This window comes from Colias croceus, chromosome 23 (assembly GCF_905220415.1).
Source record: "Colias croceus chromosome 23, ilColCroc2.1".
Classification (NCBI taxonomy): Eukaryota; Metazoa; Arthropoda; class Insecta; order Lepidoptera; family Pieridae; genus Colias; species Colias croceus.
In genome coordinates, this window is record NC_059559.1 from 2654242 (window position 1) to 2670826 (window position 16585).

Sequence of the window (16585 nt, forward strand, 5' to 3'; positions counted from 1 at the left end):
GTACACAAAAACACAGACTTACCTCAACCAGCACTATAATATGATTATACAAAAATGTCGCGAATGAGTAAACGCGTTATGAGTAAAATTCCAAGGTCGCGACATGGCAATACCGTCACGTCATGGAGTAAGGTGACGATTTTGGTATCTTTGAATCTTGCCAAAGAAGTTTCACTTCTGACACGTGTGCTCGGGTCTTTTCTTAAATAATTATTTGTCTCCACAGCAAGCGAAGGTCGCATAGAAGCTGTGTGCGAAGCGGGCACAGCACTTCTAGAAGAGAACACGCCGGAAGCGGACAGAGTGAAACAGAAGATTGAGGATATTCGCGGGCTGTGGGATGATCTGAAGGAGTTGGCTGTTGCTAGGCAGGAGGTGGGTTGCTATTAGTATTTTAAGATAATGTTTATGTATTATCTATACTAATATTATAAAGCTGAAGAGTTTGTTTGTTTGTTTGTTTGAACGCACTAATCTCGGGAACTACTGGTTCGATTTGAAAAATTCTTTCGGTGTTAGATAGCCCATTTATTGAGGAAGGTTATAGGCTATATTTCATCACGCTACGGGCAACAGGAGTGGAGCCACGGGGGTGAAACCGCGCGGAGCAGCTAGTGTATGATATGTTTTATCGCCTCGTGATCGAACTTTAAAAAGTAATAATAAGCCATAAAACTAAAATATCAAATTCAAATGTTTATGTCGCGAAAAGTGTGCTTGTATTAGTTCGTTTGGGGTTGTGAACAAATAAAAGTTATTATGTGTAAATTTCACTTGAAAATTAGAACTGTTATTTCGTAATAATTTATTATTTTCTTTTTTTTAATGTGAGGATGTCGAGGTAAAATCGTTTCAGATTACAAGGAAAATTTAAAAATTATACATTCAAACATGGAATATTATTTCTAAAGTTGAATTTCTCCAAATTGATTTTAAATCTTGAGTTGATATTTATAATTCTAAACTTCATATCACACATAAAATTTCAAATATTTCATTGTTCTACGCAATTTAAGACTTCTGAAAATTAAATAACTACCACAAACTACTATTATTTACCATTTATTCCAGGCACTAGCCGGCGCCCGTCAAGTGCACGAGTTCGATCGTTCCGCGGAGGAAACACTCGCGTGGGTCGCGGAGAAGGAAGCTACACTACAGCTTCTACGTGAGATACACCAGCTTAAAGCGCTTGCAGCTGACGTTGATGCTATTAGAGAGAAGCATAAGCATTTGAGGAATGAAGCTGATAGGTAAGAGGGGGAAAACTTTAGTCAAAAGGGGGGAAAGGTTGTTTCAAATAGGGACAGTTCCAAAGCAGTGGTTCCAATCAATTCCAAAAGGGGGGATTGTGGCAATAAAGCAGGGGTGTTCTAAATATAGCTAAAGATATAGGGAAAGAAGTAAGTGGGGGTTGTTACTAATTCAAATGTGAGTAGAGAAAGGGGTAGTTGCTTCGTGAGATATACTAGCTTAAGGGGGAAAACATGGTTACAAAAGGGGGCAGCTGGGTGAAATACAACAGCTGCTATTTTACAATATATATTTCACTTCTGACTACTATTTTTGTTTTTTACGTATTCTTACCTCCTAATGACCTTGTATTTTTTTTATATGTACTTAACTAGCAGGTTATAATATGTATTCACACTTAATGTATGTAACATGACTGATTTTTTTAATTATTAATTTTTAATTCCAACTTACCCCGATTTATTTTTCTCTTTTTTGATTTTCTTCATTATTTCCTCCCGCAGACTCGGCGCAGCGTTCCCAGACGCGCGGGAACATGTACAAGCGAAACTGGAAGACGTGTCAGACGCGTTACACGCGCTGGAAGGTAGTGCAGCCCGATGTGACCAACAGCTGCAGCTAGCCGGCCAGCTGCAAGCGTACTTCGACACTTATCAGGAGCTCATGTGAGTTGGCGTTGATAAATGGGAGCTTTGATAGATTTCATAATAGTTGAATAGCGTCCACTCTTATGGGTTTCAAAAAATGATTGATTAGCTTCAAACTTGACTTGAAATTACTAACTAAGAATAAAAAAGTGTCAGTTTGCCACGTCATTTACTTGCATATGATTCTTAGTTAATGACGTGGCATCAAACAACTTTTTATATTTCAAGTGTCTTGGTTTCCTATACTTACGATACCTCCTCCAAAAAGTAGATCAACTAAATCCTGACATTTGCCGACTCGATGTTGGCCATTCAACTTTTTTAAATAGGTTTTTCTTTGTGTGATAAGGGTATCAACGCAAAAAATTATGTGCTGTCGTTCTAAACCAATTAGTGACTCAAATAAAAGCGTGTTTTTTTTTAAGTTTTTTCTTTAAATTTAGTAATTCTCTAATATTTTCCCTTTGTCCCAAACAGGGCATGGGCCAACGAAACAATGGCCCGGGTGACCGCCCCAGAGTTAGGCGCGGATGTAGCAGCCGCGGAACGACTTGTGGCCAGACATGCGGACATAGCAGCGGAGATGGACGCCAAGGAAGATGCTTTCAACACTTTCTATGTGGATGGTGAGTGAAAATAAAAAAATAAGAAAGTTTTTTTTAAAGAAAGGTGTTAAATAAAAATTTCTCATTTATAAAAGCATTTTAATGCCATAAAACTTAAAAATATTAAGTTTTTGTTGAATCATAATTGTAGATATTTGAGAAAATGTAGGAGTTTTTTAGTCTACTTTTTTTAAGCCTATTTTTTTATCACGTATTAAAAAAAGCAATTATTTTTTGTGTTTTTTATCCTCTCCGAAGACAATTCTTTGATTCGGGTCATACGACTGTTTTTTTGAAGTGAATCTTCTTTAAACGTAGACGCGTTGAGAGTAAAATTTATAATTATAATTTTAAATTTATATGAGTCTTGGCAAAAAAGTTTCACTTTGGACACATGCGCTATTTAAACTACAGTTTTTTGCATGGCGTCGAATGATCGACTTTTTTTTGTATTTTATGAGCTTACTACAGGCGATGCAAAAAGCGAGCTTGTTAAGCTATTACATAGTTTCTATCGCGGGCCTTGAGCGCGGGGATCGAATCGAGAAATTCCGTAACGAAAAACCTCACGCTCCCCACTCCGACGGGCGGAGGTGTGGCTTGAAGTCATAGCATGCAATAGCGCAACCGCGGCAGTCCCCGAGTGGCACAAGTCGTTTTTTTTTATTCGCCACTAAATTTGGCCCCTGTCCCCCACAGGCGAGAAGCTAGTCAGCGAGGGCCACTTCCTCTCGTCCGAGGTGGAGGGCCGCATGTCCGCGCTGCGCTCGCGCCGCAACGCGCTGGCGGCCGCGTGGCGGGCGCGCGCGCAGATATACGACCACCACCTGGATGCGCTCGTGTTCCTGCGGGATGCGGACGCGCTTGACCACTGGATTAGTGCTAGGTTAGTGATAGATGCAGGTCTACAGGTGCTAGGTGCAGGTCTACAGGTGCTAGGTACGATGCTACGAGTGGCAGCTACGGTGCTACCAGTGACAGCTACAAGGCTACGACTACCAGCTGCTGGTCTACGAGAGCCAACTTCAGATCTACGTCTACTCGCGTCGCACTGTGCTAGCAAATGCGTGGTGGGCGCGCAACCAGATATACGAGCACCACCTGGATGCGCTCGTGTTCTTGCGGGATGCGGACGCACTTGACCATTGGATTAGTGCTAGGTGAGTGATAATGGTAGCTAATAGAGGTAGTTACAGGTCTACAGGTGCTAGGTACAGGTCTACGAAGGAGAGCTACGGCGCTACGAGTGGCAGCTACGGTGCTACGAGTGACAGCTACAGATCTACTAGTAAATAAAAATAAATAAAAATAAAAATAAAAATCATTTATTGATCAATTTGTGGGTTAGGTACAAACATGTAACATTTGGACCCCAAACTAGGACAGCCTGTATTTTGGGGTCCACCTTCCTTAATGACACAATAATAACAAAACTATAGCATAATATTAACTTAAATAATGATTTAGGTAATTTAGCTATTTTTTATACAAAATTATACAAAATAAAATTTAAATTATACATTTTAACTCAAGTTTAGTAGATATACTCATATGTTGTGCGTGCGTGTTTGAATGAGTGTGCGTGTTTGTATGCATGTGTGAGCTTGTGTGTATGTATGAGTGTGCGTGTGTGTGTGTGTGTGTGTGTGTGTGTGTGTGTGAATGTATGTGTGAATGAGTGTGTAAGCGCGTGAGTGGATGTAGTGGCCATTATAGTGGTTGCATTTGCTAAATTTTTATTTGAACTATGTACTGTTCAGTATCTGAATAATTCTGGGTCAGCAACCACTCTGTAACCTTCTTTTTACATTTTACTAAGGTAAGATTGTGTATAGAAAGGCTTTTATTGACCTTTTTATATAAAAATATACTCATGTATGAAGATTGGCGACGAAGGAAACCAGTACGCGGAATAAGGTTAGAGCATACAAGGTCATTTCTTCTCTTACCAGAAGAGACAGCACAAAGAGGTGTTATTTTATGTTGTCTAAGTGTTATTTGCAATATATATGTCTGCCTTACATTCAGAATTTTAGCTTCCCTATACAGCTGGTCAGTTGGATATCTAAAAGGTTTATGAAGAATGACCTTGAGAATGCCTCTTTGTGCTCTTTCTAGAATTAATAACGACGTTTTGAAAGTGCCACCCCATACCGAAATGCAATATTGGATAATTGAGTGGCAAAGAGCTTTGTAAACCATAAAGATGATATTGTGTTCCAGTAATACCCTAAGTCTTTTAAAAATCCACGATAGTTTTCGAACTCTAGTGGTTATAAGTTCAATATGTTGCTTCCATTTACAAAGGTTATCGATTATAACTCCTAGGTATTTAATGTGTGGAACCATTTTTATAGCAGAACAATTGCATAATATATTCGAACTGAATGTATCACAGGTGTGAACTTTTAATATAAAATCATTAGGTGGTTGAGAAGAATTTGTGGAACTAAACGCAATAAAATTAGTTTTATCCAGATTTAAGGTGAGTAGACTATTTCGCAACCAATTAGAAACAGTTCTGATGCCGTTCTCCGCGTGGAAGCACGCCTCAGCCCAACTCCCTCCATGAAAGATAAGTGAAGTATCATCTGCAAAACTAATAATTGAACCATTGGCAAGATTTAAATTACAGAGAGAGTTTATATATATTAAAAAGAGAGTTGGGCCGAGCACACTTCCCTGCGGTACACCGAATAACATAGGACAGTCGTCACTAAGATGATCATTTATTTTAACACACTGAAATCTATTTTCGAGGTAGTTTTTAAAAATTTTTAACGGAACATCACGAATACCATACCTTTCCATCCTCTCCAAAAGTATCGGGACAGAAACTGTGTCGAATGCTTTTTTTAAGTCTAAAAAGATACCTAGAACCTTTTGTTTTTTATCGACATGATTACCTATTTGATTAACCAAGTGATTAACTGCATCTTCTGTGCACCTGCCCTTTCGAAAACCAAATTGGAAGTTTGAGAGTAGATTATATTTCTCCAAGAAGTTAATTAGTTGTTTATTAAGAATTTTTTCTAATATTTTCGAAAGGACAGGGAGCACAGAGATAGGTCTATAATTATTAGCATCTTTTCTGTCCCCACTCTTATAGACAGGATGGATAAGCGACTTCTTGAAAACATTAGGAAATATGCCTTTAGCTATACATGAATTGAATATATTAGTTAAATAAGGAATTATTATGTGTTTCGCCTTTTTAATGAAGTTGGTTGGGATACCATCCCAACCACATGCACTGCTATCTTTTAAATTACTTATAATACTATCGATTTCCAAGTCATTTGTTTCCAAGAGAACCATAGATGTTGATTGAGTAGATTGCTGATTTACAAGAAAATTAGTACCAAAATTATTATTATTAGAATTTAGTTTAATATTAGCAGCTAGATTTTTCCCAACCGAACCAAAGAAGTGATTAACGTTATTAATAGAAATTTTAGGATCACTGTTGCACGAGAGTAAATCAATCGGAGGTGTTTTCGTTTGTTTGCAATTTGTTATCTCTTTTAATTTATTCCATATTAACTTATTGTTGTTGCCTGCTTTTGAAAATTCCGATCGTTCATATGCTAATTTCAAATTTTTTAAAGTTTTATTACAAAAATTTCGATATCTTAAATATGATAATTTTAGGGTCATGTTATTAGGCTGTTTTTTTAGTTTTAAATGCATGCGGTCTCGCGTACGAATACATCGTAACATTCCAATAGTTATCCAAGGTTTAATAATTTTCTGACTGCGAGAAAGAGAAATAATTTTGGTATTTATTTTTAAGGAGTTCATGATTGCAGTAGTGAGATACTCAGCAGCTAAATGGGGATTTTTTATATCGAGAATTTTACTGAGGTCTGTATTATATAAATGATTAATGGCACCTTCATAGTTAATTTTATGTATGATTTTATTTATATTGGTATTTGATTTAAAATTTAGGTTAAGAAATACAACTTTGTGGTCGGTGATAAATGTGTTAAAGACGAGGGATGTGCCAGTATAATCCGATTTCATAAAAATATGGTCAAGACAATTCATGTCCCTTGTAGGAAGTAAATGAGCGGGTAAAAATCCTTGACCGTGTAGAAAATCAAGATAAGACGAGCTATTAGGGTCGTTATTCTCTGGTTTAATATCGATGTTTATATCTCCAACTATATAGATATTTTTGAATTTATTAAGCTTGTTTAATATATTTTCAAGAGAAAGTAGAAAATTATTTATACATTTTATAGATGGAGAACGGTAAATTGATATAATTGCGGTATTACTGTACGTAACAATCAGGCATGTACCATCTAACAATTCCATCTCGTCCACATTACAAATCAAATTATTTAAACAGTACACAACAATACCATCATTTTGGTTACGGGTTTTTTTAGTCCAAAAAGAATTGTAGTTATTCAATAAAGGAGGTATTTTGTATTGATCCAACCAGCATTCCGTTAGGGTAATAAACATCGGTTCCAAGTTACATCGTTTCAAAAATAGTTCAAATTCATTAAAATTTTTATAAACACTTCTTATATTTAAAGTAATAATGAAGTTCGTAGTATCTTTGTTTGTCAGATAAAGGTGTGACTCATCGGGATTGCATGTGAACGATTGTGTCTTGGAGTAGTTGTCTATTTCAACCGATATTTTATTTAATAAGACGTTATCCATCATTTTTTATAATATGTTAGGGTTAAAGTGTTATAGGCACATGATCCCATTTTCACGTATTTAGTTTGTAAGTTTAATTTAGAGCAAACACATATTTCTAATGCATAAATTATATCTATATAATAAGAAGGCTTCTGATAGGTCATTTTTGATGCTTTGGGTAATTGAGTGTATTGGGTTTTGGTGTGAATTGAGGTGTTTAAATGATGTATATGTAAGGATGTTTTTATTTGTATGCAAATTAAAAGATTGTACTTAGATTTGAGTGTGTAAGTTTTGTAATTGTTGTAAGATATGTAACTTGAGTATATTTGCAGAAATGAGTTTTTAAAGATTTTAATTGAAAGTATTATAAAATTATATAAGAAAAAAATTAAAAATAATTTTAGCTTAACATCAAGTCACTTTTTTAGTTTAAGTTGATTCAATTGATCTTCGCTTTTAATCAAAATATACGATGCCCCTTCCTTCTTCCGGAGGTAGACCCTGTCATTGCTCATCCAACAAAATAGATATTCCTCTGACTTTGCGAATTCCCTTGCTAGGTAAAACAGTCGTCTATCTTTAGGGGTAAGATATTCGGAGATGTACAATGGTTTTGATTGACCTTTAATGCCCAAATTATTGCTGTTTAATTTTTGTGATGGGTTATTTCTATTAAATTTCTTGATGGCGTCTATAACAGTGTTTCTAGTTAATGTATTAGAAAATTCAATAATCATAGTTGAGTCAGTGGAGTCTTTCTTGCTCGGCAGACGAAAGGCGTCACGTATATTCTTTTGTTCGTCCTCTAGTCCAAGATAAAGTGTGACGTGAAGTGTGTGTCCTAGTGACAGCTACAATGTTGCTACTACTACCAGTTGCTGGTCTTTGAGTGACAGCAACAGGTCTACGGATTCTAGCTACGGAGCTACAAGTGACAGCTACAAGTCTACGACTGCTAGGTACGGATCTTCGCTTGCGTCGCGCCGCGCTAGCGAATGCGTGGCGGGTGAGGGCGCAGATATATGAACATCACCTGGATGCGCTCGTGTTCTTGAGGGATGCGGACGCGCTTGACCACTGGATTAGTGCTAGGTGAGTGATATAGTGACAGATATGGGGCTACACGTGCGAGCTACGGGCCTACGAGTGACAGTTACTTGTCTACGAGTACCAGCTATAGTTGTAGGAGTGATAATACAGGTCTACGAGTGCCAGCTACTTATCTACGAGGGAGAGCTACAGGACTAAACACGGACGTGTGGATGGGTGTTTGTCGTTGTTTGCCTGTTTGTGTTTGTGTCGGGCAGTGTTCGGCATCGGTGTCGGTTTTCTTGCCAGATCACGTTCATAACATTCCGAATCGGCAATCATGCATCCTTGCATGATTGCCGATTCGGAATGTTATGAACGTTCGCCAAGCATGTGGATGGCTGTTTGTGTTGGGTGATTGCGGTTGGTGTTTGGGACTTCGTTTGCTGTTTGCGGTGTTTGTGACAAACAGCCAGCGTGTGGATGGGGCATAACGTATTTTCTCACCATAAGAACCTGCCTTGTGAATTAAAAAAACGTAAAAACTAAACATTTATTTATAGATAAACTTGACATCCATTCTGTAATATGAATACCTAGACGTTCGACGACGACGACGACGGTATAAATTTATCATATTTTTTTATTATATTTCCACAGAGTGCCGCTAGTTAGAGACGGCAAGTATGGTGACAGCGTGGCTCAAACTGAAGAGCTTATCAATAGGCATCGTGATCTAGAAGAGACCATCGACGCTCAAAAGGACAGATTCAACGCTCTTAAGAGGATCACACTTGTAAGTAGATCTTTTAAAGTGAAACCTCTTTAGGCGTAGAGTAAAATTTCTAGGTCGCCTCATGGCAATACTGCTACGTCATGGAGTAAGGCGACGATTTTGCTATCTTCGAATCTTGCCAAAAAAGTTTCACTTCGAGACACGTGTGCTCGGCACACACGCTATTTTATTAGGTTAAAAATGTGTTTAATCTTCATTCATCCCCTCATGTTGTAAGTTATAAGATTGATAACGAATTGTCTTTTTAAAACCAATATTGTTAATACTAATCTAATGAGCTACTTTAAACGGTTTTGTTAATTCCCAAATCCTCCGCACAGATCGAGAAATCGTTCAAAGAGCAGAAACAAGAGGAGGAACAGGCGCGTCGCCGACACGCTGAACAGCAGGAGATGGAGAGGATGCAGCTGGTGAAGAGGAGGGAGATGGAGAGGATCGCTGAGGAGCGGCGCCGGGAGAGCGGCTCGCAGCAGGGCCGCCCGGAGGTATGTACAGACAGACAGACGAACAAACTGACAAAGAGTTACTGAAATATATACATTGACAGGTGAACTAACAGGTGACACAATGCCAGACGGACTGATTGATACATGACACGAACATAAAAACTGACAAATTGACAAGTGATACAAACATATAGACTGACGAACATCCCGATTGACAGATGGCATAAACAATAATCATGTAGGCTGATAGACAAACAGACTGACAAATGACATAAACATAACAATCTATAGACTGACAGAGAAACCAACTGACGTATGACACATAGACTATATTATATAGATGTATATAGACTGACAGATTGTGTACACAAACTGACTGCCGGATAAATGGACTGACAGACAAACAGATAGACTGGTCGCTTTACTATGTCTCATAATCATAGCAACAATGTTGATGTAAATTTGATATTTTCATTGTATGGCATTCAAATGCTTTATAAATATAATTTTTTTTATAATAGAAATTATAATTTATTAATAATTTTCCCCAGTTGGAGCGGCAACTGAGCAACCAAGCCGAGAGCGTTGTATCCTCAGAAGAAACATACACACCGGCGCCGCAGTTCGAGCGCTTGCCCAAATCGGACGCACTCGTTAAACGGGCTGAGAGTATGAGTGTAAGTATGGCATACACACACAAACATAAGCGCGCACACATTCACACAAAAATACGCACGTAAATACATAATATAAACACACACATATACACATACACACGTAGGCACCAACATACACGCACACTTATTAATATATTTAATATATTTCAAGCAATCGCACAAAGCTACACACAACCAAAACATGCTCGAACAGAGTGTATGAGTAGAACATACATACACACAAACACGCTCGTACAGGCGCGCACACACATAAACGTCGTATGCATGCAGCATGTACAGTGTACACACAAGCATACATTTAAGAATTAAATTGACTGTTTCACTATTGACAGTTTTTGAAAAATTTTGTTCAAGTGCTTATTTTACGTGCGTGTTATGTATAGGTTAGTGCACGTAATATGCACATTAAATATTTGCACTAACCCATAATACTACACCATCATGTCATTATAAAACGGAAAAAATTATCTTATTTCTAAAATTCTTGTCTTTAAACTTATTTTTCATCTCCAGGTCGGTACAAAAACACCGAAACGCACGCCTTCGTTCACAACTCGTCGTCGGACACAAAGCTTCCGAAGACATCGCCAGCCTGATGAACTACCGCCTGTTGAGATTGAAGGTACAGTTGTATTGACTATAGACTATAGAGGACATAGAGTATATTTATACGTGATAGAGAGTCAACGACCATAGAGCTCTGGATATTGTGAAAATGTGGTAAAAGGTAATCAAAATTAGAGTAGACACGAGATACACGAGTAGTCATAGAGAACAGTCATGTAGTGAAGCGTAAAAAAGATTGAAAGAAATTTTACTTCTGCTGGTATTAAAATGATCTGATACTTTTTATGCATCCGCCAACTTTATGCAATTATCAAACTCCTTTTTATGCTTGAATTTTACACGATAAATTGATATTTAAATTCGCATCTACTGTTAATTAAGTTGAGACGATATTTCAAAATATAGAATTGTTCCAATTTCAAATTTATTTAATTTCATTCAATCTTTTTGTGATTCGGTTATTTATCGTTACATAGTATAAAACAAAGTCGCTTTCTCTGTCCGTATGTCCCTTTGTATGCTTAAATCTTTAAAACTAAGCAACGTATTTTGATGCGTTTTTTTTAATAGATATAATGATTCAAGAGCAAGGTTTTAGTATATTATAATTTATTAGGGTTTATTCAACGCGGGCGAAGCCGTGGGTGGAAAGCTAGTTACTGTGGTGAACTGAATTTTCTTCCGGCACTAAGTATTTTCATATATCACTTTGTCTTATTTAATAATGTTTTTCTTCAGGTTATCTAGAACGCAAGCAAGAAGCGGGCGTAGGTGGTAAGCGGGCGACCGTACGTTCATGGCGCTCGTACTACGGCGTGCTTTGTGGACAGTTGCTCTGTTTCTTCAGGGACCAGGGTGATTTCGCCAGCTCGAAGGCCGCCGCCCCACCTGTGGCTATACTTAATGTGAGTGGGGGAAGGGGGAGGCGGGAAAAAAGTGGGGGGAGGGTAAAACGTAGTAGGAGGAGGGTAAATATAGTAGGGGGAGAGTAAAACGTAGTGGGGGCAGGGTAAAACGTAGTGGGGGTGGGTTCGGCGAGCTGTTGGTACCTGTAGCGACTATATATTTACATCTTATATATAAAATTCTCGTGTCACAATGTTAGTCTGCATACTCCTCCGAAACGGCTGGACCGATTCTCATGAAATTTTCTGTGCATATCGGGTAAGTCTGAGAATCGGCCAACATCTATTTTTCATATGTACCACGGGCGAAGCCGGGGCGGACCGCTAGTTTATGTATATTTTTTTAAAGTGAAACTTTTATTAAGTCGTCTCAAACTTTTTGGTGTGTGTAGCACATGTCGCGTGACGCACGATACGTACGATAATTATTGTTCAAATACGATAATTTTTAGTTAAATGTCTATAGTGTGAAAAAAGTTTCACTTTTACCGTGGTTTCTTGTTTAAAAAAAAATTAAAAAAATTAAAAATTTATTTATTCTTTAAGACACGTACATCGATCATACATACATACATTACATGGTGCTTAATACAGTTTCTTAAAGAAAAAACGTTAAAATACAGGAAATAAAATCATTGGTTCCCGCACTAGGCAATGCCTGAGCGGCGATTATTTTATGGTAAATATTTAAATTGCAGATTTAAATTTAATACATAAACATAATAGTTACAGATTAAAAATTAAATTAGATTAAAAATTCATACAAACAATAATTTTTTTTATTGTTAATTTTTATCTTTTTCCCCTCCCAGGCCCGTTGCGAACCGGCCAGCGACTACACGAAACGCGCTCACGTGTTCCGACTGGCTTGCACGGACGGCGCCGAGTATCTATTCGCTTGCGCCAGTCGCTCGCTCATGCTGGACTGGGTCGCGAAGATATCGTTCCACGCTGCATTGCCTCCGCAACTGCAGCTCACCCCGTATGCGGCCAGTGCATCGCCCGCGGATGCAGTGAGGCGTCGCCTGAGGTGAGTGAGTGGGTGGGTTGGGGTTGAGTGAGTGGGTGGGTTGGGGGTCTCTGAGTGGGTGGGTTGGGGTTGAGTGAGTGGGTGGGTTTGTGATAGATTGCTTGGGTTGGGTTGAGTGAGTGTGTTGGGGTTTAGTGGGTGGGATGGGGTTGAGTGAGTGGGTGGGTTTGTGAGAGATTGGTTGGGTTGAGTGAGTGTGTTGGGGTTTAGTGAGTGGGTCGGGGTTGAGTGAGTGAGTGGATTGAGGTTGAGTGAGTGGGTTGGGGTTGAGCACTGATTTATTTATATAAAGAAACATAGCCGGACGCAGCCACGCACACATATATAACACTGTACTTGCGTAAATCACATGATAGTCACCAAATTTCAAATAAAAAAATGAAAGTACGGTTCAACTAGCCGAAAGTTCTGCGGTAGAAAACCCAGAAAAATACAGTTGAATTGAAAATCGTCTCCTTTTTGAAGTCGGTTGAAAATTAGTTATTACTATTCTGTTAATGTATCACATGAATGTGCGAATATTGTATAATAAAAAATGAATTAAATATGTTCTTCAGGAACGCTTCATCATCATCATCAGCAGCTTCATCACCGGACGCGCAACGCAAGGTGCGGACGCAGAGCGAAATTTTACAAGAGCATAGAGCGTCTACGGAGAGGAATATAGGTATGTTTATCTACATAATGAATAGGCTCATAAACTACTGGACTGATTTTGATGAAATTTGGCACAGACAATCTTTAGATCCTGAGAAAGAACATAGGCTACCTTTTATTGCGAAATATGTACCAGGGGCGAAGTCGGGGCGGACCGCTAGTATGTATTAAAAATGTTTTTATAATAACTATATTGGGAGTTGTATTAAATTAAATATTCATTGATATTAATTATTAGCGACTTATTTCGTTGCAGTAATGTTTAAAGTCTATAATATCGGTCATTAGAAAACTGCCTAATACATGATTTGGCAGTTTGGCTTAATACAATATTTAGGCGCTATAGTGAGCCTTATTCAGTCACTTATAATTTAGTTTTACAGCATTAAATCCATACTAATATTATAAATGCGAAAGTAACTGTAGCGACACCTCGCTCTGAATCGCACAAGCGAAAAAGGCTACTTTTTATCCCGGGAAAAGACGCAATCCCGGAAATCCCACGGGAACGGGAACTATGCGGGTTTTTCTTTGACTGCGCGGGCGAAGCCGCGGGCGGAAACCTAGTGCTTTATAAATGATATTTTTTTAAAGAATACCAAACAATTCTCTTAAATAAGGAAAAGAATAAAAAAATACTTTTTTCTTATTACAGAATCGTCAGTACTGCCCTCACTGCCTCCAAGACAACCACCGCCACAAGATGATGGCGATGTTATTCTAAGGTGAATAAAATAAACTCAAACTCAAACATTTATTCAATTAGACTTCTTATAAAAGCACTTTTGAATCGTCGTAACATTTTTTAACATTTACTACCGATTCAGAAAGCAGTATCTATGGAGAAGAACCGGCAAGAAACTCCATAGTTGCTCTTTTAAGTCATTTCAGTATTACAATTTAATTTTACAAAATATGTAACTGTATATTATTATCATAATATGCCAAAGAACTGTTCCAAATCGTGTTGATCTATTCTGAACATTAATAATATTTGCATAAATAATTAAAATGGTGTAATTTGAACCATTCTTCAAAGCGAAGCGAAGCGAAGGCGTGTGCAAATGTGTCTTCAAAGCGAAGCGAAGGCGTGTGATATATATTTATTTTTTATGCATTTATTCATACATTGATTAATTCACAGAAACTCTGAACACGCTAGCGGCTCGTGGGGCCGGTCCCGTTTCTCAAACGGTAGAGATATCAACGCGGAGTTCATCAAGTCGCAGAAGGAAGGTAGGTAGAACTGCATCGAAAATGGTACAGCCGTTTTTGATGTGAACAAAAATTTTTTTTCAAGTGTAGGTTTTTAAGTAAAGCAATGAGAATATGTTTTCCAGAAAATATAGAATTTTAAGTTAAAAATTGAAAATATGATTTTTAATAGTCCATTTTTTGTTTTACTGATTGGTTTTTTGACAGATTTTGTCCTAATATTTATTTAAATAAATTAAAAACTTATTTTAATTGTTTGTTTTATGCACTGTTTCTTTGTTTCTATTATATATCTGTCCTTGTCTCTGGGATTTATTATATACTACAAAGAAAATCAAAGTTAAATTTTTGTCGTGAATGTCAGCTTTATTTTTCGTTACAAGCTTCTGTGATCGTTGCAATGTGCACGTTATTTTATTTAAGATTTACTTATATTTCTAAATTTTAATGAGTATTTTAATACGTGATAATAATTGAACTTGCAAAAGGTTGGTTGAAGGTTGAAGGTATTTTTTTTTAAATTATTTACTTATTCAAAAAATTAGGTAAAATCACTTTCAATTCCTCAATATTTACCTAAAACTACATTTTAAAACTTTGCAAGTTCAATTATTTAAAAGTAATTAATAAAACCTTTAAAATCCAACATAGCCGCCGAAGCAGAGCCCACAGTGACCGAAAGACCGCCAGCTATACCAGAAAGGGTTCCTATAATATCAGAAAGGGGTCCCATATTGTCAGAAAGGGGTCCAGCCTTACCAGAGAGGATCAATACGAGATCACGACCAGGCTCAGAAAGAGCGTCTGTGGACAGAAGCTCTGTTATGTCAGAAAGGGGTTCGGTTGTGTCAGAAAGGGGGTCGGAAAGGGGTTCGATGATAGAAAGGGGGTCAGAAAGGGGTTCAACCGTAACAGAAAGGGCGTCGAGTTCGAGTGACAGGGAATTTGATAGAAATTCGAACGTTAGCGAACGAAACTCCGTCTCGGAGCGCAGTTCGAGCGAAAGGTTCGATCGAAATGCCAATAATGAACGCGTGTACGAACAGAGCTATAGATACGAGAGGGAAGTTGGGGGTCAGAACCCCGGGGGTTCGAACCCTGGGGGTCCAAACCCTCAAGACAGGGGCGAGAAATCGGTCACTGCTCTTGTGAACAGCTTCCAGCAGAAAGTGAATAAGAATTGGCAGGAAAAAGAGCAGAGAAACTCGGGGTGGAATAACAATTGGCAAGGGGTTGAAACTACGTCGCATTTCTACTCGGCGAGTGAACTCGGTCAGTTTGTGTGGTTTTTAGTGGATTTTGAGTATTTTTAGTGTGTTAGTAGTTAGTGGTAGTTTTTTGGTAGGGGCGTTGGGTGCAGGATGATTTTTTTTTGTGTATATTTAATAGATGTTAAAAGTTGTTACTAATTTTATTTCATGGGTATGATTGAAAAAATATTTAGACATTTATCTCAGGGAACGGTGACCATAAAATCACAACTATGAAGAACTAGCTTTCCACCCGCGGCGTCGCCGGCACAGTCAAAGAAAAACCCACATAGTTCCCGTTCCCGTTAGATTTCCGGGATAAAACCTATCCTATCCTTCCTCGGGTATCAAAATATCTCTATATAAAATTGCATGCAAATTGGTTCAGTAGTTAAGGCGTGATTGAGTAACAGACAGACAGACAGAGTTATTTTCGTATTTATAATATTAAGTATGGAAGTATGGATTAAGATTTTTTATGTAACTGTATTTTTTTATAGACTACCTAAATTAAATCGACACAATAAACTCAAACATTTATTTATTCAATTAGACTTCTTCGAGAAGCACTTTTGGATCGTCATTACATATTTTTAACATTTACCACCGATTCGGAAAGCAGTATCTATGGAGAAGAAATTATTCATCCGATTTTTTGAAACTATGATATTTTTAAAGGAATTATCCTGTACCCACGTCCATTAACTAACAAAAATATGTTTATAAGCTGTGATTATTATATTATATTATTTATTTATTGAATATTAATAACATTTGTAAGAACATTATATTATATAGCTGTTGAATAGCTTTGTATTTCTCTTATATTACGAGATTCTCTA

At 37.6% G+C, this 16585-nt stretch overlaps 1 protein-coding gene across 1 annotated transcript in view; it reads left to right on the forward strand.

The window, feature by feature from the left end:
* Positions 1 to 16585, forward strand: part of LOC123702520 (spectrin beta chain, non-erythrocytic 1) — a 111205-nt gene that overhangs the window by 90513 nt on the left and 4107 nt on the right. The window contains exons 69-83 of the mRNA XM_045650300.1: positions 227 to 375; positions 1072 to 1253; positions 1758 to 1919; positions 2379 to 2527; positions 3206 to 3392; positions 8861 to 8996; positions 9317 to 9481; positions 9994 to 10119; positions 10633 to 10741; positions 11425 to 11591; positions 12404 to 12621; positions 13179 to 13288; positions 13934 to 14003; positions 14423 to 14514; positions 15145 to 15765. Coding sequence (XP_045506256.1) covers positions 227 to 375; positions 1072 to 1253; positions 1758 to 1919; positions 2379 to 2527; positions 3206 to 3392; positions 8861 to 8996; positions 9317 to 9481; positions 9994 to 10119; positions 10633 to 10741; positions 11425 to 11591; positions 12404 to 12621; positions 13179 to 13288; positions 13934 to 14003; positions 14423 to 14514; positions 15145 to 15765 — 2643 coding nt within the window. The remainder of the gene's footprint in view (positions 1 to 226; positions 376 to 1071; positions 1254 to 1757; positions 1920 to 2378; positions 2528 to 3205; positions 3393 to 8860; positions 8997 to 9316; positions 9482 to 9993; positions 10120 to 10632; positions 10742 to 11424; positions 11592 to 12403; positions 12622 to 13178; positions 13289 to 13933; positions 14004 to 14422; positions 14515 to 15144; positions 15766 to 16585) is intronic.